The 22,409-nt window shown below is 44.5% G+C and overlaps 2 protein-coding genes across 2 annotated transcripts; both read right to left on the bottom strand.

The window, feature by feature from the left end:
* Positions 1–72: 72 nt before the first annotated feature.
* slc22a15 (solute carrier family 22 member 15) lies at positions 73–18,578 on the bottom strand. Its single transcript, XM_085476945.1, has 13 exons — positions 18,216–18,578; positions 16,961–17,101; positions 16,739–16,871; positions 15,144–15,308; positions 14,915–15,044; positions 14,117–14,177; positions 13,308–13,474; positions 7,587–7,727; positions 6,671–6,756; positions 5,842–5,950; positions 5,366–5,438; positions 2,362–2,520; positions 73–2,224 (listed from the first exon to the last, which is right to left on the bottom strand). Exons 1-13 carry the CDS (start codon positions 18,315–18,317, stop codon positions 2,180–2,182), a joined length of 1,512 nt encoding a protein of 503 aa, XP_085333071.1. The 5' UTR covers positions 18,318–18,578; the 3' UTR covers positions 73–2,179.
* Positions 18,579–18,586: 8 nt separating this feature from the next.
* LOC146695025 (uncharacterized) lies at positions 18,587–20,591 on the bottom strand. Its single transcript, XM_085476946.1, has one exon. The coding sequence runs from the start codon at positions 20,389–20,391 to the stop codon at positions 19,480–19,482; it is 912 nt and encodes a 303-aa protein (XP_085333072.1). The 5' UTR covers positions 20,392–20,591; the 3' UTR covers positions 18,587–19,479.
* Positions 20,592–22,409: the final 1,818 nt, after the last annotated feature.

Here is a 22,409-nt window from a genome sequence, read left to right as displayed (position 1 = left end):
TGAAGTTATACCGCAGAGTGAAACATAATCATCGTTTATCTGCCTCACGGTGAAAAAACGAGACGAGGAAGTTTTCAAGTGTTTACTGTCTTTATCACAGAGAGAACAGTTCATGAGCATCATTTATCTCTGTGCATACCGTCTATGTACAGAGTGCACACAGTGCTTACAGCAGGGAATCAAACATCTGCAGGCAGATGATGTTTAACACTTTCCAAAGTGCTTTTTCACAGTAAAAGGCTGCAGTCGAAGGCACGGCAGGAGGAGGAATGCTGGAACACTTTCATTTAATTACCATCAGCTGAAGGAGAGGACCCCGACGGCCTCTTTCAGCACGAATACAGACGTGAGTGTGTTACACACACCAACATCAATAAAAACAGGAAGTAATCACATTTAAGAAACTTTGCAGAACACAGAGCTTCTTTCCTTTTTTTTAAATATGTTTATAGATCATATCGCTGCAAGTTTTCCTCCAATGGCAGCGTCTCTCACGTTACAGAGGAAACGAAGCAGACTGTAAAACGACTGCATCAAACTGGCCTCACAGTCCTGAACGTCAGAGGAAACATCTGAGGACCGGTTTCAGCTCCTGCCCGATCTCCAGGCTGCAGAGCTGCAGTGTGCAACCTGTCCTTAATTGATTGTCCCTCACACCGAATGTACAGTTTGCTTTTTCACTCGTTTAACAGTTCATATCATCTAAAACCTGGAAACAAAAACAGATTCTTAGGACATCAAGTTTTCTTGTTTCTGGTTTTCTAGGTTCACCATCGTCATCGTCACATCTGAGAGATGTTTTTTCCGACTCTCCCGGACGCTTTAAAAGTAAAAAAAAATCAGCAGATAAATGACTAAGTAATGAAAAAAAGGAAAACATCTGTCCTTGACGTTAAAAACAGCTGGTGATTTTACCTAGATAAACACATGAAAACACTAAGCCCACAGACGATCACATGATCACCATCAGCTGCTGTTTGGGAACAAGGAATAACGTCTGGGTCGTTCCCGTACCAGGCTTCCTGCTCCATCTTCTCTCCCTTGTTTATTAATGAATCTATAAACATAAATTTTCTGTCCCCACACAGATATTCATGGGTGCAGTCGAACACTCAAACACGATTGGTCCAGGACCAAACATCTTCCCCTGACCTGTTCTACATATTCCACGCTCTGCATTTAATGGCTTAATAATAAAAACTATTATGATTAATGCGAATTAAAGTGATGGGAATATAATCCATTCATAGTAAACTGAGCTGCCTGAAGATCGTCCACCATCAAACCCCAAACCAGTTAAAACACGTTGAAAGGGGCAGCCAATGGGAAAGATGTGAGCTTTAGTTTGGTTTCTGCTCTCATCACGTCTGGAAAGAGGCGAGCAGATCCAACAAGGCTTCTCATGAGCTGCTCAAACTTTCTAATTTACCCTTTGAAAGTGAAGTCGCTGCTCGGCTGAGTCGTGGTAGAAAAACAGAAAGCTGAGCTCCAGCTGCTCAGTTCATATATTTACACTTAATTCTTTTTCATTATTCAATCCATTAAAATGTTTCTGTAAACCTGTAAATAAAAGTGAGTTTGATTATGTAGTTAAATTAAACCAGCCTGGTTTTTATTTGTGTTTGATAAATCGAGGTAAGAGAAGCTGATGGATCGTCTGAGCCTGACACGTGTGGACGTTTCTGACCACAGAGAAACCTTTCATGACTTTCTTAGTTTTTTTTAGACCTTTTTCCTGACGTTAAATCAGAGTGAAAATAATGATAATAGTTCCTGTCTGGAAGAAAATCACAGCTGACATAAATAATCTGATTATGTGTAAACTGTAGTGACTGTAAGCTGGTGTCCTCTGGTGCAGAGAGTCTTTAACACATTTCCTCCTGAAGCAGCAGAAGTCTAAAAACGTCACTGGAGGAAATGCTGTCGGGCTTCAGGAGCTGTCAAAGGTTTTTGGTCCCTCTTGTTAAATTCCCAGGATCTGGAATGTAAAGCGGATCATGACTCTCAGTCCTCGGTCTCTAAATTCGCCACCGCAGCGTTCAGGAATCGACCGCGACGCTGCGTCTTCCTACGAGGTCAGCTGACGGCGTTTTCGCTTCCTGCAGTGAACGACGGCTCAGAAACCGTTAATTAACGGGACCGTTTGCGGTTCTGAGCGATGAAGACGAGGCCGCCAGCTTCATTTGTGGGTCGATGCACAGCTTTCATCTTCATACAACAGAGGCTGCAGACAGAGAGGAAACAAGGACATGAGCGAGAAAACAAAATCTGTCTGACTGAACCGTCTGGTTTTATGTTACTTGATCGTCGGCTGTGGCTGTAGAAACAGAAACGTCCCACAAACACCCAGCGGTGCCTCACCTTGCTCTCCAGCACTCGGCCGAGCCCCGGGCTGCCCAGCTCCTCCAGCGTCTCTGCTGCTGGTCTGTTCAGGGTCTCCGGCAGCAGGAGGCCCAAACAGGCCGCCGACAGGCCGCTCAGACAGAACACGGTGAAGGGCATGGAGGTATGGAGGGCCCGCTGCGACACACACAGACACACAACCGGGACCTTTTACTGTCTGAACCCTTCAGCCCGTGTGTTTACACAGTGAATATTTACACACACTGATCAGAAGGTCCAAGAGTGAGATCAAAACATAAATCAAGAGCAAATTGTTTGAAAAGATCCTTAATTATGTCCTGCTGGGGGATAAAATAAAAAAAAGTGTGTTTTTTTTAATAAAAAGGTTGAAAAAGAAGCAAAGCAGCATCAGAGCTAAAAGAGGAGGACTGGTTAGACAGATGTGGCACTCCGCCTCGACCTGTGGAGAGATTCCTGCTGTCACATAATGTTGCATGTGCCAGCACAGATAAAGTCTGCACTCAGACTCATTTGGAGTTGTGTGATGTTTATTGGGGACAAAGTGCAGGTAAGAAAGCAATAACTAAGATGTGATTCAATAACGTGTCTCCAGTTCCTACAAAAACACTCCAAGGAATCGGACCTCCTACAAGATTACTGAGAAAATGAAATCACATCCAACTGTGAAACTAAATATTTGTTTTTACTTTGTTGAGCAAAATCTTCTTCTTCAGCAAATCTCTGGATAAGACCGAGTGACACAGGTCTCTACTTTCTGCAGAAATCTCGTGAGCACGAAAAACGATGGGAGATTTTTATAAACACGCCGGCCTTTTCCACAACAATGAGAGTCGCTCGTTTTTCCCCTCGTGCCAACATTTCATAATGTAATCCGTCTCGTATCGTTTGCTCCTCCTGAGGTCAGGTTTTCCTGCGTCTGTGAGTGTTGCCTTCACACTCTGTAAAACACCATTAACGAATGAGAAGCTGAGGTTTGTGGGTAAAAAGCCGACCTTCATCCGTTCAGATAAACTCCACAGCCTGGATGAGCCGTTTGATTAAAGGTCCCGCGCTCGGGCTCCGAATATCTACTGTCACGAGGACGCGATCAACACTCAGGTTTATCAATCGTGCTTTTATGAAAGAAAGGCTCTTCAAAAGACACGGTCGACTTTGCTTTCACAGCTTCGGTATTTTGTTTTTTAATTGTTTTTGAAATGCAAATAAGATGAAAATAATGTAAATTATCTGCCACGGCAACAGGAAACTGCAGCTGTGACAGAAAGTTGCAGACGGTGTTCTTGCAGGAGATTACATATATTTTTAAAAGAAGAACATTAAGAGCTTTTTAGCTGAGATTTCTGTAAACGCGTGTTCGTTGAGCTTCCCTGTATCACCACTAGAGGTCACTGTTTATTTAGGTTTGGAGCACATGACAAAACGAGGTCAAAGGTCAGTGTGACACATTAACAGAAGAAACCGAAACAGTCATTTTCTACTTTCATGTGTCACATGTGACTGTTTGACAGGATTTTATTTCCCTGTGAAACTAATATGTTTACACACTTTGATCTGTTAGAAATTTAACTCGTGTGAAAGCGAAACGCAGCAGGTACGAAGTACACAAAGCACAGCGTGTGTTTATAAATCAGACCTGTGGTTAACGACAGCAGGACGGTGCACGAGGGCGGATAAATCATTACGGATAAACTTTCAGGCAGGAAAACCTGCAACACATTAATCAGGAATGTGTGAATCGGTGAGGTCATTAGTAAAACTGCATCAGCCAGTGAATGCAAACGATTTCCTGGAATGAGGTGTGACCTTGTCACTCAGACGAGCTGCATGAACTCCGTTTCCTTATAACTTTGCAGAAACAGCCTAACACAGATCAAAACCACAGCAGGACAATAAGTCCAGCAGACTTTCCAAGATCACGGCTGCGTTTTCCAGCATTTCTAGCCTCTGACGTCGCGCACCCAGAAGGGTGTAGTCAGGGCGACACTTCAGCAGTCAGTGAGTCATTAAAAGCTCCACCAAACAGATTTTCCCCTCAGCGTCTCGATGGTTTCACTTTGGAAATGCTTCACTTATTGAGACGTAACAGCCAGCGAACACTGAATGCCTCTGCGGCGCTGCGCACACTCCCTCTGAAGTTGAAGTACAAACACTGTTTCCTTCCTTTAACAAAAACGAGCTGCATCCACAGAGACGACAGGGCTGGTGGAGGGGATGTTGGCACACTTGAGGTTTCGCCGTCTATCACTTTTTAAAATTCCCCCGCTTCGTTTCAGAGTACAGAAAGCATGGATGTTTGACCACAGGCTGACATCACACTAACACTGACAGGCTAACCGTTCTCCCAGCTCACCGCGCCCTCCAGTATAAATAACTCAAGACTTTAGCAAGAAGCCGCTGAGCTGTCGAATGCAAAGATTCACACTTTAAGAAACCTGAGCCGGAAACCCCCACAGGCCTCGCTGATACTTTTACTATGTATGAGGCATAAATGCAACTGCACGAAGCAAACGGGGCGACTCGGCGCCTCGTCCTCTCGCCCCTGCACACACCGGCTAAAATATTTATACCAAGATGCACAAAATACATTTCAAAATAAAATCTCCTAAAAGAACAACATTTACAAGCTACCAGATGCCCTTCTTCATCATCACTTTCCCTCCTTTTTTATTATTAAACCCTGTTTTTAATGATCTGATCTCCATGCCAACAACAGCTCCAAACAGGAAATGCTGAAAAAGGAAGTGATACTGTTACCACTGCAAACGGGGAGCTGGTTGCTGCCTTTTCAGGCTCACAGCTTCATGTGAAAACACCAGCCTCCCACAGTCACAGGTCGCGCTCACATATTTCACTGTTTTGCATTTTAAACTCACATTTAAACGTCTGCTGGTTCCTGAGAGCTGCTGAGTGGCTCTGAAGATCAGATCGAGTGCTTCCTGCTGCTGGCTCAGGCTTGTTCCAGAGCATTTACTCCTAACCTCTCTCACACTCACAGCCTTACCATGGAAGGAACGAACGGTGCCAGGATTCCTCCAACTCTGCAGGACATGGAACAAACTCCCAGCCCAGCGTTCCTGAAACAAACAATCCGTGCACGTTAAAATCAGTCCGAGCGCACAGCTTTAGGACACGCTGACTTTGAAAACACAGGAATTATCACTTAATTGAAGGGTCTGTGCCAGTGTGACGCTTTTAATCTGGCTTCAACCGAAATGAGACATTTACAAACTCTGGAGGCATCTCAGCAGCTTGAATCCCGTCGGTTTCAGATTAAAAGACAAGACGTTTCCTAAAAGTTTCTGAGCTTGTGTTGATGCTACAGTTAGCTTTGACCCAACATACAGAAAAGGAGACGACGCAGAAAAGGCTCAATATTTTGTTCCTGGACGCCGACTGAACGCCCACCCAGGTCTCATTAACAGCAACGTTTTTATGAATGTGACCAACAGAAACTACGTAAATATGCACCCGGCTCACCTGATGACTGTGGGGTAGAGCTCGGACGTGTAGACGTAGGCGATGTTGAACGCTGCGCTGACCATCAGTTTTCCCACAAGCGCCAACGACGTCACACTCAGCAAAGCTCCTGCCAACACAAACTCAAACTGAGAGCTTGTTCTGATTGCTCACCTCACAGCAAAAACTCATCTCGTTCCCTCCCCGAGGAGCTTAATGATGTCACAAACCTGCAGCTCTGAACCCTTAAACTGACGGCTACAAATCTGCAGCACCAAAAAAGTTTTCATGCAACCTGTGTGGTTTATTATTCACACAAGACAATTTATTAAATATTACAATAAAATCTGCTTCATGTTTAAGAATGCAAGCAGTTTATTATCTGATGAAATGTGCATCAGTTCGCCCGCTATTCCAAACACAGCATGTGTAGCCGGCAGCAGAAAGGTGCAAAGATGTGCTGGTTTAACTGGTTTCATGTCTTGCACTATGCGAGGCATAACTATCATTCTGTTCTGCTTACACAACAATCACACACTGTGACACTTCTATCCATGCATATGGAAATCAGTATTTTATGCCAAGTGTTTAACACCTAAACAAGCCTTTTGCAGTTTTTTTCCCACTGGACTGAAATATGTTACAGACGCAGGTTTCATCTCACTTCCTCTTTACTTCAGAGTGAAGTCACTGATTTGTCAGGCTGACAAAGGCTCTTTCATACATGCACCGGCAGAGCTGCACCTTGGTAGGTGTTACCCAACGTGAGCAGTGCAAACATGTCTGAAGACGACTACTTCCTGCAGCTGCACATATTCCTCTGCAGTGCCGTCGAATATCAGAGCCTCACCTGCATTGTCAGGAATGAAGGTGGTGCAGAGGCAGGCGGAGCCAGCCAGGCACAGGAAGCTTGCCATGCTTTTCCTCCGCCCAGCCCTGCAGGACGAGACAGACATTCATGCAGGAGTTAGTGAGTAAGCAGCAGGAAGACCAACAGAAAACAGGAAGCAAAGTGAGGTTTTTCACACAGGTTCCACAGAAGTTCGAGCGCAGCTTCAAAAAGTTTGACTAACAATTTAAAATCCAAACAGGCTGTTTTTGGACGAGTTGCTCAGAGCTCATCCCTGTATTGCTGTGGCTGAGTCACACACCCTGTGGAAGAAGCTCATTTAAAGCTTGCATCCTCAGTCTTGTTCTGTCGGTCACTACCCACAGCTCACAGCCACGGCTGAGGGCAGGATCGTAGATCAGCCAGTAAATCCACAGCTCCACCTTCACTCTCTGACTAGGCACGCTGGTGTATGAACCCTAGAGAGCTGCGAGGGGTTTGGGGCCTGACTGATCCCAGACCTGTTTCATTGGAAGCTCCTGATAAAGTCTCCTAAGCCAAACTGGTCATTGTGAAAGGCTAAACATGATCTAAAAGACCTCTATGAACCAAGGGCTCATGCTACCACACAGGACCAGCAGCCACCTCCAGGAGAGGCTGCAAGGAGGAGGGTCGGGCAGAGGCACCGGTGCTTCCCTCGGTTAAATAAATAAAATCAATGAACCCTGTTTGATGTAGGATCTTTTTAAAATTATTTTCTTACTGCTGTCTACATCCATCAAGTAAAAGCAGCAGCTCACATTACAGCTGAGCGAGGACGCCGGCTCACAGCTACAGTTACACCAAAGGTAGGAGCGTGGCGGGAACCATCCTCTTCACATATTTCACAGGTCACAGTTAAAAATCACACAGCAAGTGTCGTGTGTGTGTGTCTCACCAGTGTTTGTTGATGAAGTATATGCAGAGTGGGTATGCCGGCAGCTCCACGAGGCCGTACATCGCCACATTAACGTAACGGCTACCAGACGTCTCGCCGGCCCCCAGAGTCAGCCCGTAGTACACCAGACTGCAGGCGTACCTGACACACACACACACACACACACACACACACACACAAAATGTTTGTTGATAATATTTGAAAAAGACAGAAGAAACAAACGAGTTCATGAACCTGAAACTGTTCAAACTGACGACTCGTTAACAGAGCAAAGAAACGACTGTGCAGCATCAGTTCTGCTGACTGTGCAGCAGACGCCTACTTATTTGAGGATTTCTTTATTTAGCTACTTCCGCTTGTTACTTCTCTTTAAACTTCTTTTTCTGTGATGCATTTTATATTTTTGGAAATACTGGAAAACCCCCAGTATAAGACCTTCAGATCATTTTTGTTTCACATACATGTGGTTGTTTAAGTGTATTAGAAGAAAAAACTGATCATTGGTATCGATTTCAATGATGCCGTCCTGCATCATTTCTACTTATTTTATGGTTAAATTTAGATCTTGCTTGTTTTAATTTAAGGGTTATTTTGTCTTTTTATTCCTTATAATCCTTCAGAAATGTTTTCACATCACTGGGATCTTCTGGAGAACGTCAGCAGGTCGACTGCGTGTGAGTCATTAAAAGATGTGTTCACAGGACGAGCAGAGCAAACGTGTTTAAGGTGAAATCCTGTTTGTTGTGCTAACTCTGTGTACGTTCAGCAGCTTCGACCTTTTGCTGTTTGCTATAAACACGTCAGAAGACGCAAAAGGTCTGAAGTGTGGGAAAATCAGTCAGCCCGAGCTGCTCCACTTCTCTAAAAGAATGAATCAGCTGCTGAGGTTAGAGGCCTGCAGCACTGAAGCTGTAACTCAAACTGAGCACAAAAGCAAAAGAGATGAAGTCTGTGAGCGATACAGAAAGTGTAAAAGCTGAGCAAAGATCAGCGTCAGAGCCTTTTCTCAGGGACGAAGGCAGCAGGTGTGACGCACGGATCCAAACATGGCAACAAACCCCAAACTGCAGCGGCTCAGTTATGAACGTGTTTATTTAAAGGTTACGCCGAGCAGCAGCAGAAACAACAGGTTCAACTGTTACTGCAGAGAAAAGAGGAAATGCAGGAGCGTACAGAGACTGACACATGAGAGCACAACACGGCTCAGCTTCCATCACGAAGCGTCACCCTGCACCGCCCGACCGAGTCTGTGTGCATCAATAAGTCAAAGGAGATGAACCGAAGAGAAGTGAGGAAGAGGAGCAAAGCTAAAGCAAAAAGAGGAGCGAGCTGGATGTTTGGAGGTCTGGACTACATGACCTACATGCGTCTACTCCCATGAGATAACATATGATGGTATGACTGCGCTCTTTGTGTTTTGGCCTTGAAGAGGTGCTCCTATCAAAGCGCTCACTCTGTGGAATGTCCAGAAGTGCCGGGAAACACAGACCTCCTGTTCCTGTTAGAATTTCCACAATGACACAGCCTACATGTGGATGCTTATTCAACCCACAAAGTTTCTCTCTGCCTCCAACACAAGCAGCTTCTTCTTCTTCTTCGTGCTCTTTATTCCTTCACAAGAGGTGAAAGCAGCCCGACAGCCGGGAATCCACCACAGACACGTTTTCTCTAAAGATTAGCTAAAAAAAAAAAAAAAAAAAAACACCCACAACAGACGTTGCAACAAAAAGCTGTGGCAATAATCTGCTAAGCCTAAAAATCACACCAGTTCCTTTCTAGGCATTTGCACAGGAAACATCCAACGGCCTCCGCCTTAGCTTACACCCTGCAACCATGGCCACATACAGGACTCACCCTAGGCTGGAGTTTCACCATAACACTCAGCACCATCCAAACTAGATCCAGCCAACACACATGAGACGACCTTTAACCTCTGACATGTCCCTAACAAACATTCCCTTTGCCCCACATTAGGTTTGTTCGGGTTAGGGCTAGGCGATATGGCCTAAAATTCATATCGCAATATAATTTTGAAGCATGTGCGGTAACGATATATATCACGATATATTCTTTTCTTCTGTATAATGTATTTCCCACACTATAAGGACTTAAAATCCTTTAATTTTCTCAAAAATCGACAGTGTGCCTTATGTATGAATTCTGGTTGTGCTTACTGACCTCGAACCGATTTTGGCTGCAGAAATCTGTTAAAAATGTTTTAGTACAACTTTGGTAAGCAGCACTGTTTGATGGATTGTCAGAGCATTACGGCTGCCGTAGGGAGGAGCTTCACGGAGTAATCTGGGTCCAAAACTCCGTCCGTTTCAGGTCCCAAAGTCAAACGAACACTAAGAGTTAAAAACGGTCTAAATTCTTTCATCTTTAATAAAATCATCAGCGTTGCTGCTTTACCAGGTGTAACAATTAAGTTTAACATCCAGGCATCCATGAAAACAGAAGTTATTAAATTTAACGGAGTTAGAAGTTAACAGGAAGTTAGCTCGCTAGCTTCCACCTAAACATTTCATACCATGTTCTGACTGAGAGATTTTTGAAACTAATTAAAACGTACAGCTCTGCTACCACTTCCAACATAAATGAAGACAGAAAACTAAACAGCAGTGGTGTTTGCAGGGTTACTGAAGTTGGACTACCTGGTATATAATGTTGTGCTAGCGACACAGCTATGTTAGCACAACATTAGCACAGTGAAGCTGGAGGATGAACGCCAACTTTTTTTCCACTCGATAAAAGTTAACGTGACGGATTCTGGTGGTCAGGGACAAATGCAATCAAATCAAATCACTTTTATTGTCACATCACATGTGCAGGTACATTGGTACAGCACATGTGAGTGAAATTCTTGTGTGCGAGCTTCACAAGCAACAGAGTTGTGCAAAATACAAGAATGGCTACATCTGAAACTAATAAATATATAATAGTATATGCATTTCTGGATGTGTATACTAAATATTTTTCTACGTGTGTGTGTGTGTGTGTGTACACATATTTTACAAATTAAATAGAGTCAACAATAAATAAAATATATAAAAATATACAGAGTTGAGACATGTGCAAAACAGTGGCATTACTGTACAGTAATCGCATAGCAGGATGCTGTACACGGGGCAAACTTCAGTCAGGAGAACAACTGAGATTATTCATCCACAATACGAGGTTGGTCATTAATATACTGCAACAACATGGGAACAGAGCAGCTGCGAGAGAATTCAACATTAATGAATCAATGTTACGGAAGTGGAGGAAGCGCAGTTTTTGGCTTTTCCCATATTTCAAAAGTGCTTCATCTCTTTGCTATGACTGTCGCCCGCCATAATTTGCAGATGATAATGGTTGTAGCCGCTGTGATGCTTTCGACCGAAACAGGCGCAGCTTGATGACATCGTCAACATGCGCTATCGCGATAGAGCGGCATAGTCAAAATCTATCGTTGGCCAAATTTATATCGTTTATATCGCCCACCCCTAGTTCGGGTCACCCAGCAGGAACGCAGTCGCTGCATCCAGACGAATCTCTGGGATCCAGATTAGTTTTAAACATTTCTCCCATTTCTTTCTGACGTGCATTTAAAATGACAAATCAGAGAATAATCCTAAAAACAGACCGAGCTGCACCTCATGGGACAATTTCATCAAATCTGACCAAATGTGTCAATAAACCTGCTACTGTCAGTGTGATAAAACGTGCTGATCAGCTGATCTTTAGGACGGTGACCTGTAAACGGGGTCCATACCAGCTTTAATGCCCTGACATCTGAGTTCATCTCTAATGCAGATGGAATAACTCTGAATGGATTACACAGGCTGACGATGAAGCTTCTGCAGATGAAAGTAGATGTTGGTGATACGAGGAAGAAAACCTAAACTTGGACAAAAGATCACAAATGAACAACCTCCTTTGTGGAGCAGCAGATTATCCAGGAGAAAGCACTCTGGGTTTGGATGACATTAACAAAGAGCAACCCAATCACATCAGCTCCTCAGGAGATAACAGGAGGACAGAAAGCCCTGAAGAAGACTTCCAGGCCTGTGCTGACAGCAGAGAGCACGTATTTGAAACAGAATATTCAGTCACTGCAGTGGAAACAGAAGCACTTTCAGTATCAGCAGCATGATGATGATAGAAGTGATAAAAATATGAGCGTCAGTCACAGCGACACTGACGTTACCGAGCCTGAAATACAGACCGACACCAGAGCTCACACACAAACTAAAAGAACAAGAAACGTCTGTGCAGGGATGCATTTACTCAACTTATCAACTATCACCCACTCACTGTGTTTGTTCATAGCAGCAGGATTTAAACCAGCAACCCTGTGCTCATGAGTCATAATCTCTGACACCTGCAGGATGTCATCAAGCAGCGACTTCCAGGAAACGCCGAGTGTGACCCTGAGATGAGGACGAGGTCAGATGTATTTATAGAGCAACAATAAAACAACAAGAAATAAAATGGGACAAAAAGGTTTAAAAGTCAAAGCAGAGAATAAACGATGTCACGCTGGAGCCGAACGCCAAGGAGAAGAAATGCTTTAATAAAGATTTAAAGGAGGCACCGTCACAGCTGTGTGGGTGTGGACATCATTCCAAATGTACGAGCACACGGCAGACTCGTTATTATAAACCCATCACTGATCAATAATTTGTTCCTAATCAGTCACACTGATGGAAAAATGTGGCACTGCTGGATCTTTCATGGGAACATTTGAGTGAAGATGAGGCTGAAATGACTTTAAATAGATTTAGTTCTTACTTAAAACGTATCCTGCAGATGGTCTGATTGTAATCTGATTACATTTCACTCATTAAATCATGTCAAACGTTTAACAGCCACAGTCTGAGTCTGAAAATGACCTGAATCCTCCGCAGAGGCTCCACCCAGAACCAGATCCGCCCCAAAGTGTCACAGCCTCCATGACGGGTCAGTAAACACTTGTTATCAATCTCTGTCTCTCTTCCACAGCATGTCTTTATCCTGTCTTCCTTCTCTCACACCAACCAATCACAGCAGATGGCCCCGCCCCTCCCTGAGCCTGGTTCTGCTGGAGGTTTCTTCCTGTTAAAAGGGAGTTTTTCCTTCCCACTGTCGCCAAAGTGCTTGCTCACAGGGGATCAAATGATTGTTGGGGTTTTCTCTGTATGTATTATTGTACGATCTACCTTACAATGTAAAGCACCTTGAGGCGACTGTTGTTGTGATATGGCGCTGTATAAATAACACTGAATTGAATTGAACCATGTCCGGGTCAGATCCCAGGGTGGTGCTTAAATCGGGGGAAATAAACTCGCAGTTAATTGAACTAACTCTGATCAGCTGATGTGGAGCAGAAACAGTTTCTCAGACTTTACTTTTAAACTCAGTCCTGCAACGTTAAAATGACCAAATTTACAGCAGAACTACAAAAGTTAATTTCAGGACGGCCGTCACAAACGCTCGTACGCAGTCGCAGCGCCGGTTTAGAAAACAGGAAGTGCAGGGTTTAAATCCCAGAAGTTACATAGAAACAAAAGAGCCAACATGTGCGCTTCACTCCTGACTCTCAACTTATAAAAACACATCCAAACTCTAAAATTAATTAGTTAGTAATTAAATAGGACATGAAAGCAGGAGAAACCTATGCGGTATTAAAAGTGCTCCGAGCTGCAGTTCCTCTAAAGTCAGTCGAGGGTTAAACGCTCCAACATCTCTCCTTATACTCACCACACATACATGAGCACCATCGTGCGCAGGCGGAGCACCGGGTGGATGATCAGCTGCAGGACGCCGGCGCCTCGGCTTTTGTGGTTACCGGCTTTAGAGACGCCAACGCGCTGCAGCATCAGGTGCTTCACGGCGTTGCCGTTCCTGCTCGCCATAAAACGCAGGACCTACAAAGCAGAACCCAGGATCAGCCACGTGATGCTCAGTGTTCCTGAAAGTGAACAAAGGAAACGGGACGCGCAGACCCAACGGGTCGATTGATGTGACTTTACTTTAGCTCGCACTTCTCTCCAGTCTTTAGAGGGAAAGTGTCAGGATTCGAACCTGGAGTCTGCAGTTCTATCAAATGCAGCTTTGCAGGTTTATCTGCATTAAAAGCATTCACACTTAAAGCTAACTTTTCTCCCTCGACAGAACAGCTCTCCTCTGTTTGCTGTTTCTAACACTGTGCAGGCCTTTGTCAAGCCCCTCATTCTCCCTCCTTTTGCTTCCTGCTGGTTTTTCCCCACTGAGGTCAGACGATATCAGCGTCCTCGCCCAAACCTCCTCTGAGTGTAGGAGGAGAAAACATCTAATCACGAGCGCTTCAGACTCCAACCTTTGGAGAGCTTACTGAGGCTAAAAGCTGGTTTCTCAGCTCACTGAAACATTTAAAAGCACCTGATGAACAGAGTAAAGGAGGGTCTGTTCACACGTTTTCAGCTTCTCAGTTTTAAATATCTGTGATTCACACAAACATGCAGAGGTGCATTTTTCTAAATCCCAGGAGATTCTCACAGAGCGGCTCAGGAATGCTTCATCGTGTTTACCTCCTCAGCTCGCTCCGCCTGGCCCTGGGAGTACAGCCAACGAGGGGACTCTGGAAGAGTGCTGCAACCACAGAGGACGAGAGGAAGACATCACTGGGTGTGTTTGGTTCATTTTACATACACAGCGAGTGCAGAAACATTTGAATGTCACAATCAGAAACAGCCAAAGCATTTATTTCACACAGATTCATTAATGTAAACACATTTCCACGGTGATGAGGAAAAAAACCCATCTGGTGCTGATCAAAAACTCAAACATAATAATACAAGATCCACACTTTGTGCACGATTCCCAGTGTATTTATAACACGGAGCCTCCCTCCCTCCTCTGTATGAAACCTTTCCATCCACATTCCTTACATTCATCCTAAATCACACTTCCAGCTCCTGCAGGAGGGTCCGGAGCTCATCGCAGGCCAAGCAAGATGCATGTAATCTCTCCCAGTCTAACCCAGGGTCTCCTCCCATTGGCTGCAGCTGGAAAACCTCCAAAGGGAGGCGCCCTGACAGTGCCTGAACCCGTTTGGACCATCAGTCTCCACGATCAGAGCTGTAGCAGGAAGCTTCACAGCCTTTGTGTGCAGAGCCTGGATGCCTGTTCTCTCTGTGGTGATTACAGATTAACACTATAAAGCTGAGCGTATCAATAAACTGTTAACCTTCCTGGTTTAAATCCCAGGAGAACACGAGCTCTGTGTGTTTACGACGTCGCCCTGATGCTTCCAAACATCCAACACAAACTTTACTGGTTTTTCGTGGCTGTGTGGGGCGACTCGTCTCTCTGGGGTGTGTACTCACACAGACAGCAGGAAGAAGAGCACGCCGGACGAGTTGGCCGCCGTCGCCAAGCTCCTCCACGGCTGGATTAAGTAGCCCAGGGCGCCGAACAGGGCGATGCCGACGGCAAACGTCATGCTGGTCAGCGTCCCTGAAAGAAGGAAGACGAGGGATCGAGATTATTAATCTTTAACACCTAGAATTAAAGCCCTGCCAAGTAAATAATGTGACCGTGCCGGTGGTTTCCTACCCGTCATGGCCCAGTAGGACTTGCCCACGTACTCCTGCGTGAGGACGAAGCAAACGAGTCCGATGCCGCCGTTCATCAACCCCACCAGGAAACGAGAGGCAGCAAAGACCTCATAGCTGGGCGCAAAGGCGGTCACATAGCCGAAGACGACCTCAAAGAACAGGCCTGTGGAGGAGGAGGTGGAGGAGGAGAGGGACAACATTTAGTCAGGGAGAAGGAGAAACACACGAGAGATGAGGATGAGGAGGAATTTAAAGGATTTTAATGTATGTCGTCATGTGCAGACACGTCCAACAAGCCTCCGAAGAAACAGAAGAATTCGTTTGACTCGAGGCAGCAGATCCTCTGGCAAAAATTCAGATTTAACGCTTCTATATCTTATTTTTAAAAACAGAACCGTACGAGCAGCAGCACTGACACAATCAGACTGAGGCACAACGAGCAGGAGACCACAAAAGTTTAATGATTTATGGCCTGTTGTGGCACCGAGGACAGAGTCTGCAGCCAAATTCATGAAAATAAAGATCAAAGACTAATGATCTCGTGATTTTCAGATGAAGCCGTGGTCGATTAGTCGTTAACAGATGTGCAATCAAAGATTACATTAAATTTCTGACAGATTTTTGGAGAATCACCGAAAAAAAACAAAAACAAATAGAAAATAACTCAAACTCTCTTCAAAATGTGCCAGTTTATAACACGACTGACTTTCACTTCCTGTTTCTTCCTTTATCTCAGTCGTGCTCAGTAACATGTGAGCTCGTTCAAAACATTTGTGTCCAGGTCCAGTTCAGGGACTCTTAGCCGAGATGAAGCCGAGCACACAGCTAGCAGCTACCTGTCAGTCAAAGAGGCCACGCCCCTAACAATGCAAACCTAAAGACTCGATACATTTGAGACAAATTAGTTACAAAAACTTGTGACAGTTGCAGCTCTCTGCTTTTTCCAATTCAATTTAATTTACAAAGCAACACAACAGCTGTTGGCTCAAAGTGCTTTGAGGTGAACACAGAGAAATCCAACAAACCGTCTCTCACTGTAGCCACTAACAACACAACACAGCTGAAAAACACTGTCGCTGTAAACTGGAGCTCTATAAATAAAGTTTAACGTCCTGTGAGCTGCCTGTTGGTTTGCAGCCATGCGAGAAAAGAAGCACGCCTGTGTAGACTGATAACCTTCTCTTTTACTACATAATTATTTATCTTTGTGCATTTGAAGATCTCCAACATCTTCAAGCAGATGCTTCAGAGTCTGGCAGGCGATTAAAGAAACCCTCAGAAATCTGTAGCTGGTGCAGGGCCCGGCCTCCCACAGGAAGCAGAGTGATACAAAACCCGAAGCCTAAAAAACCCAAAAATTAATCGCAGGGTCAGCGAGCAGTTTATGCAGCCACGCGCACTGAATGATGTCATTTTATTATCAGTCATAAAACTGTGGCCTCCGGGCTACAAGAGGAAAAACAAGAGCGGCAAACAAAGAGTTTCAAGCTTTAGGGACAAATACAGCAAACCTATAAACAGCAAAACATGAACGCTCACTAACATCACAGACGTATTCATGAACAATGCAACTGTCATCAGCCTCAACCTCACCTGTCAGGTAAACGGGTCTCCGGCCAATCTTATCCGAGAGAGGCCCAAAGATGACGTTCCCGATTAGGAGCCCGGCGAAGAAGAGCGACCCGGCGAGGCTGACCTTGTAGGCCTGCTGCTTGATGAGGAACCACTGAGGAAACACAGAGACAGGAGGCAGGTTTCACCTGTGGGCTCTCAGGTTAGCCGGATGAGCATCCTGCAGGAGTCTGCCGCTCTCACCTCAGTCACGATGGAGTCGACGTTCTCTGTAAAGGTGACGTGCTGGCTCACAGGGACGCCGTCCTGATGCGGCTGCTCGATGCGGTACTCCGGTGTAAAACCAACCAGGACGATGAGCATGGACTGACAGGCCATGTACACCTGAAACAAACAGACACACAGTCTGGGGTCATCACATGCAGACTTTTTATAAAAATTAGAGGCTTTGTTAATGTGGGGTTAAAACTGTTCACACAAAGAAGGACCGAAACCTGACTGCATTCATCTTAGACACCTGAGTCACACAGGGGTAATGTCCCTGCTTACAAAGGTGAAAATAACGGGCCCTCCCAGTTGTAACACACACTTATGAACACAGGGATGGCTTTTAAAAGGAATGTGATATGGCTAACTGCAAAATCTGTGAAGCACAATAAAAAAAACTATCAATGTAAACAATATATGGACATATCCTATACAAGCATCATACCAGGTATGTCAGCTTAATCAGTGCAAATCATTAACGTCGGTCCTCAAATAAATCCTGTCAAAATAATGGAAACTGTGTTTTTCTTCAAGCCTGAGTAAACTGAAGTACATCTAGCTAGATGGAGGGTTAGATTAACGCTTAAACCAAACTCCACTTTAAAAAAAATCTAGTCCGTCGTTAAATGGTTTTTACGTAACTATATATCAAAGTGTGGAGATATTTTTTCTATACTGGGATATTTTAGGTGCTTAGAAAAGCGTCGGCTTTTGTTTGAGCTGTGTCTGCGCCATTTTGGTTGAATAATCGTGTAAAACAAATAACAGGTGCCCGTTAGCGTAGCCAAATCACAGCGGCAATAAAAAGGCTAGCTACGATTATTACAAGTTTAAATACTTGGCCGAATTAAAGGATGGCTGGAATAGATATCTAAAGAAAATCAAAATATGACTAGGAGTAAAGTGCAACTTGACATGACACAAGGAAACATTATTTTAGTAGTTTCTTGCAGGCAATCTGGAGAGCACTTCACTGCCTGGAAAAGCAGCCCTTCTGCACATCGCTAAAATGTGAGCTTGTAGTTACAGCTCGATGTTGTAGTGTTATAGTAATGAAACCGTAATAAAAAAAGTGTTAAATTAAGTCATAAATGTGTCGTTTTGTTGAGGGTCCACAGTTAAATTCCTGAAAGCCACGTATGCGCTACTCAAGCTAACTGCTACTACGTTACTGCGCGCACACTTGCCGCCATTTCCCGCGAACTAAACGCTAATTTTCACATCCGCTCACCTGAGTCAGGACGAGGACAGCCACCGCTCGTTTCTGGTAGGGCCCAAACTCTCCGACGAGCTTCAAAGCGTCTTCTAAATCCATCACAGGTGAGACATTCATGCAGCTGTGCGCGTTCCTGAGTGGAAGGATCTGCGCAAGCTAATATTCCACCGCGCACTTCCGGCTTCGCTTGAGCCGGGCGGCCATTTTATCGCGCTCGGATTTTGGGAGGTAAAATAACACACCATGAGTCTGTGTAGCACTGCCAGGTTTATTTTGAAAGGCACCAGTTTATAATAAATAATCAAACTGCCAATTTGTAAAGAAGCTGATACGACAGAGTCGGAAGACAAACTTTAAAAAAAAAAAGAAGTAAAAAGGGAGTCCTATAAAGCCATGTCGGGCATTACAGGAGTACATGATTGTGAGATGAGCTTCATAAAACGTCCTCCATCCTCTCAGGTGCAGAGAAGCAGGGCTCCAGAGTGGATTTAAACATGCGTGATCCAACACAGTGAGTCCAGTGTGCCCTTCAGCCTCCGCGGCTGTGACGGGACATTAAAAGGCACCTTTTTCTCACTTTGCCTCCATAACATGTGACCGCTGCACGTGCACAGACGTCACAAACGTCCTTTTCCACTTTCTGAAACAGTTCTGCACATGTTTGTCCTCAAGGATGACGCCACTAAAATATGCTAAAAACAAAGCTAACAACAGCACACATTTACAAAACATCATTGAATGTAAGTTATCAGGGCTTTAACACAGCGATGTACACGTTCATGATTAAATGATTGCCTCACAACATGATTGAATTTAGCGAACGGCACTCATTCCACTTTGCACTGAACTCAAACATCACATTTCTTTACTGTTCTGGCATTGTCATAATTTTATGTTTCAGAGTGGATCTGTTCTGCTTTTATCATACGTGTAAAAAAGGTGGACCGTGGACAGGAGCTAGTCTGCTTGTTTCAGGCAGAGGATGAAATGAAGGGTTAGTACATAAAGGATTATTATTGACCTGTGAATCATGCAAAGCCACCATAAAAGATTCAGAGAATAAACATGAGCAGGACGGATCCACCTTAAGAACACTTTTATACACGTCTTGTAACTGTACTTCCCAGCTGTGGTACTGATGGTATTACTTCAGTATGAAGATAAAATTACTTCTTCATAAACTGACAGTTTGTACACTGCAGGATTATTTTCCTTCTCTCTCCAGATGCAGGCAGCTGTGGAAATCAAACATTTCTCATTTCATTCATATTATTTTGTTTTAGGGATCAATTTCTGGTTCACTTTTTGGTTCATTGTTCTCTTCCTTCTTTGGCTGTTCAGCTCCTCCGTTCGTAGCAGCAACAGCGGTATAAACAGTTGTTGTTCCCGCTGCATCTGCTCGTTCCTTCCAGGGCAAACAAGAATCAACCTTGTTCTTGAATGATTCCAAAGTACGGTAGAGCAGTAAAAGTACAGCTGCAACTACCAATAGGATTAAAACAGGTAAAACAATCCCCAAAATCACCCCCGAACCAGATGAAGATGGCTCCTTGGTCGTTTCCTCCCGGTAGAAAGGATTGTCTAAGGCGTTCTCTTCCTCACTAAATCGATTCTTTATTCTGCAGGAGAACTTTTTCACACGCTGTGTTTCCTCATCATTGATGATCTCCATGGTGTTCTCTTCATACGTTGCCCACTCTCCATCATCCTTCTTCCAGAAGTACTCCACAGGCCCGGCTTTGCTAACGTCTCCCTCACACACCAGTTTACAGTCCTTTGAGGCTGAGCTACACGACAGCGGCTTCGCTTCCAGCACAGGCTGGGGCACATTCTCGATCGCCATAATCTTATGAACCCGACTCTGGACGTGGTTGTTGATCTCCACTGTATACACCTCATTGTCCGCCGCAGTCATGTTCCTGATCTCCAACACTCCTGTGTCAGTGTTCAGAGTGGTTCGGCCTTTAAACCTGCTGTAATATGTCAGAGGAATCTGCTTTGTCTCCCACTCAGCCAGCAGGTTCTTGCCGTATTTCCACACGACGCTGGTGATCGCTCCACCGACCGGCTGAGGGCTGAGCTGGAGTGTGCCACCAACCCTGAAGTACTCCTCCACAGTCTGGGCCTGACAGAAGCTAACGTTAGCCACCAGCAGCACCAGCAGCGCTCCGAGAACCACAGACCGACCCATGTCCACTGATCAATACAGGAGTGACAGAGTATCGATGATCACATCAATAAAAACTCACTCGTCGAAATCTTTTCAGGCAGGTCAGTAAAAACCGACGAACATGAGGCGGTTTGAGTCGCTGATAAAGAAACAGACCTCCGCCCTTCTCTTCCTGTGGAGCAAAATGTCTCAAACCTGCTGCGTCCCTCCCTACTGAGGGCGGAAACTGCCGGTCACTTTCATAATAAAAGCACAATAAAATACTCCTGAAGCATTTCAACCTATTTCTACAGTCATTGATTTAAAGCCACATATTCTAACCAGTTTCGGTGATAAATTAAACATCTGTTAATTTTGTAATATTTCTCAATAAATTAATAAAAAAAATTCTTTTCTTTGTCAGAAGAGTCAAAGTTAATTTGGAGATCTGTGAGGTGAAAGTCAGTAACAAAAACTCGCATCGGTTGTATAAAGTTGGATCCAACTGTTGTCCATGGGATTTATGGTTTCCCTTCCTAATCCTTAAAGGCTCGCAGGTGAAAGTGATCAACACAGGTGAATACAACACTCAAACTAACGCCTCAGCACCACGAGGAGAAGAAAGCAACCTGAATGCGAAGAAGAAAGAAGAAGAAAGAGGCAAACAGCTTATTTTTACAACTATACAACACTGCTGTTAGTGTGAGCGTAACATCAGGTACCAATTCAATAACGTCATAATCAGGAAAATCCTCAGGAACATGTAAAAAGAAAGAAGAGTTTATCAGAGGCGCTGTTTGAGGTTTTACTGCTTTATTGCTGCAGTCAAAACAATCCTCGCTGATATTGTATTTATATTATTAACATGACAATTCATGTTTTATATGTGCAATGAAGCATAACAGCGACGCAACACGGCTTTATTTTGAAAAGCACGGAATCGAGTTTCCTTAGAAAGTGAAAGTAACTCTAAAGTAGGCCTCGGTCCTATTGTCCCGCACTTATTGTAAAATGGTTTGTCTGTAGCCACATAACGTCTGTATTAAGAACTAAATTAGTCTTAAAGAATAAAAGCGACAATTTGACAGCAACCCCGAGAACCACACACACACACACACAGGCTCCACGGGGAGGTGTCTGACCTCCACGGGTGCCCGAAGTGTTGCAACCACGATCAGAGCAGTTTGAATTCTCACATAGGAAAGAAACCTATGTGCTTCTTAGGGACAGAATGTGTATGTAAATACATACATGTATTTATATGTAAATATGTTTACCTATAAACATGTCTGTATTTCAGTTCATCCACAGAGTGACTGCAGGGAGTGTTCAGGGTGAATTTAATATTTACAATAAGAAAAGCATAGATGGTTTTCTGGTTTTCTATTCAGAGATTAAAGAACAAAGCTGTCACATGAGGTAAATGGGATGGACACAAGTTCCAAACCGGAAGCGAGACAGTGAGTGAAAAAAAGGTTTATTTCTCCCCACAATTAAACACAAGCCAAATCAAAACGACGCCACTAACTAGTGGGCGCGCCGTCAAAACTAAGTCAACTAAAGGTAAACTAGACAGTTCTAGAATGCAGCAGAACAGCTGTGGCAGTGGGGAGGAGAAAACTGGGCCGGAAAAGTACTATGAAGTGACCGGGGCGCTGTAATGAGAGGAGAGCACAGTCAGAGGGGTCCAGCAGTCAGTCAGCGATCCTTCACAGTTAAACTGAGTTGCCTTACTTGGTTTCAGGTGGAGGGGACAGGTGGGGCGCGAGGCCCGCATGAGGTCGAGGCGTGGAGAGGCAGGCAGGTGAGAGGTGGGCTAGTTGGCAACATTGTACCAGCAGCTGGTGGCCCAGGTCCAGAAAAGCAGAGATAACTGAGGCAAGAAGCCCACTCCAGGAGCCAACTCTGAAGACAGGAACATTTTCACACAGGATCTGGACACAGCAATTACACACCACTGACTAACATGGGATAGCAGATACTCATGCGATGACTGATTGAGTGTGCAGGTCTTATATGCTGCCGGAATAATTGCCCACAGGTGGTCAGCCAGGGAGGAG

The sequence above is a fragment of the Copadichromis virginalis genome, linkage group LG13 (assembly GCF_057382275.1).
Source record: "Copadichromis virginalis isolate Kocher_CV1m ecotype Utaka linkage group LG13, C_Virginalis_male_GT1.1, whole genome shotgun sequence".
In the NCBI taxonomy this organism is placed as follows: domain Eukaryota; kingdom Metazoa; phylum Chordata; class Actinopteri; order Cichliformes; family Cichlidae; genus Copadichromis; species Copadichromis virginalis.
The sequence above is the reverse complement of the archived record's forward strand: the minus strand, read 5'-3'. Positions and strand labels throughout refer to the sequence as shown.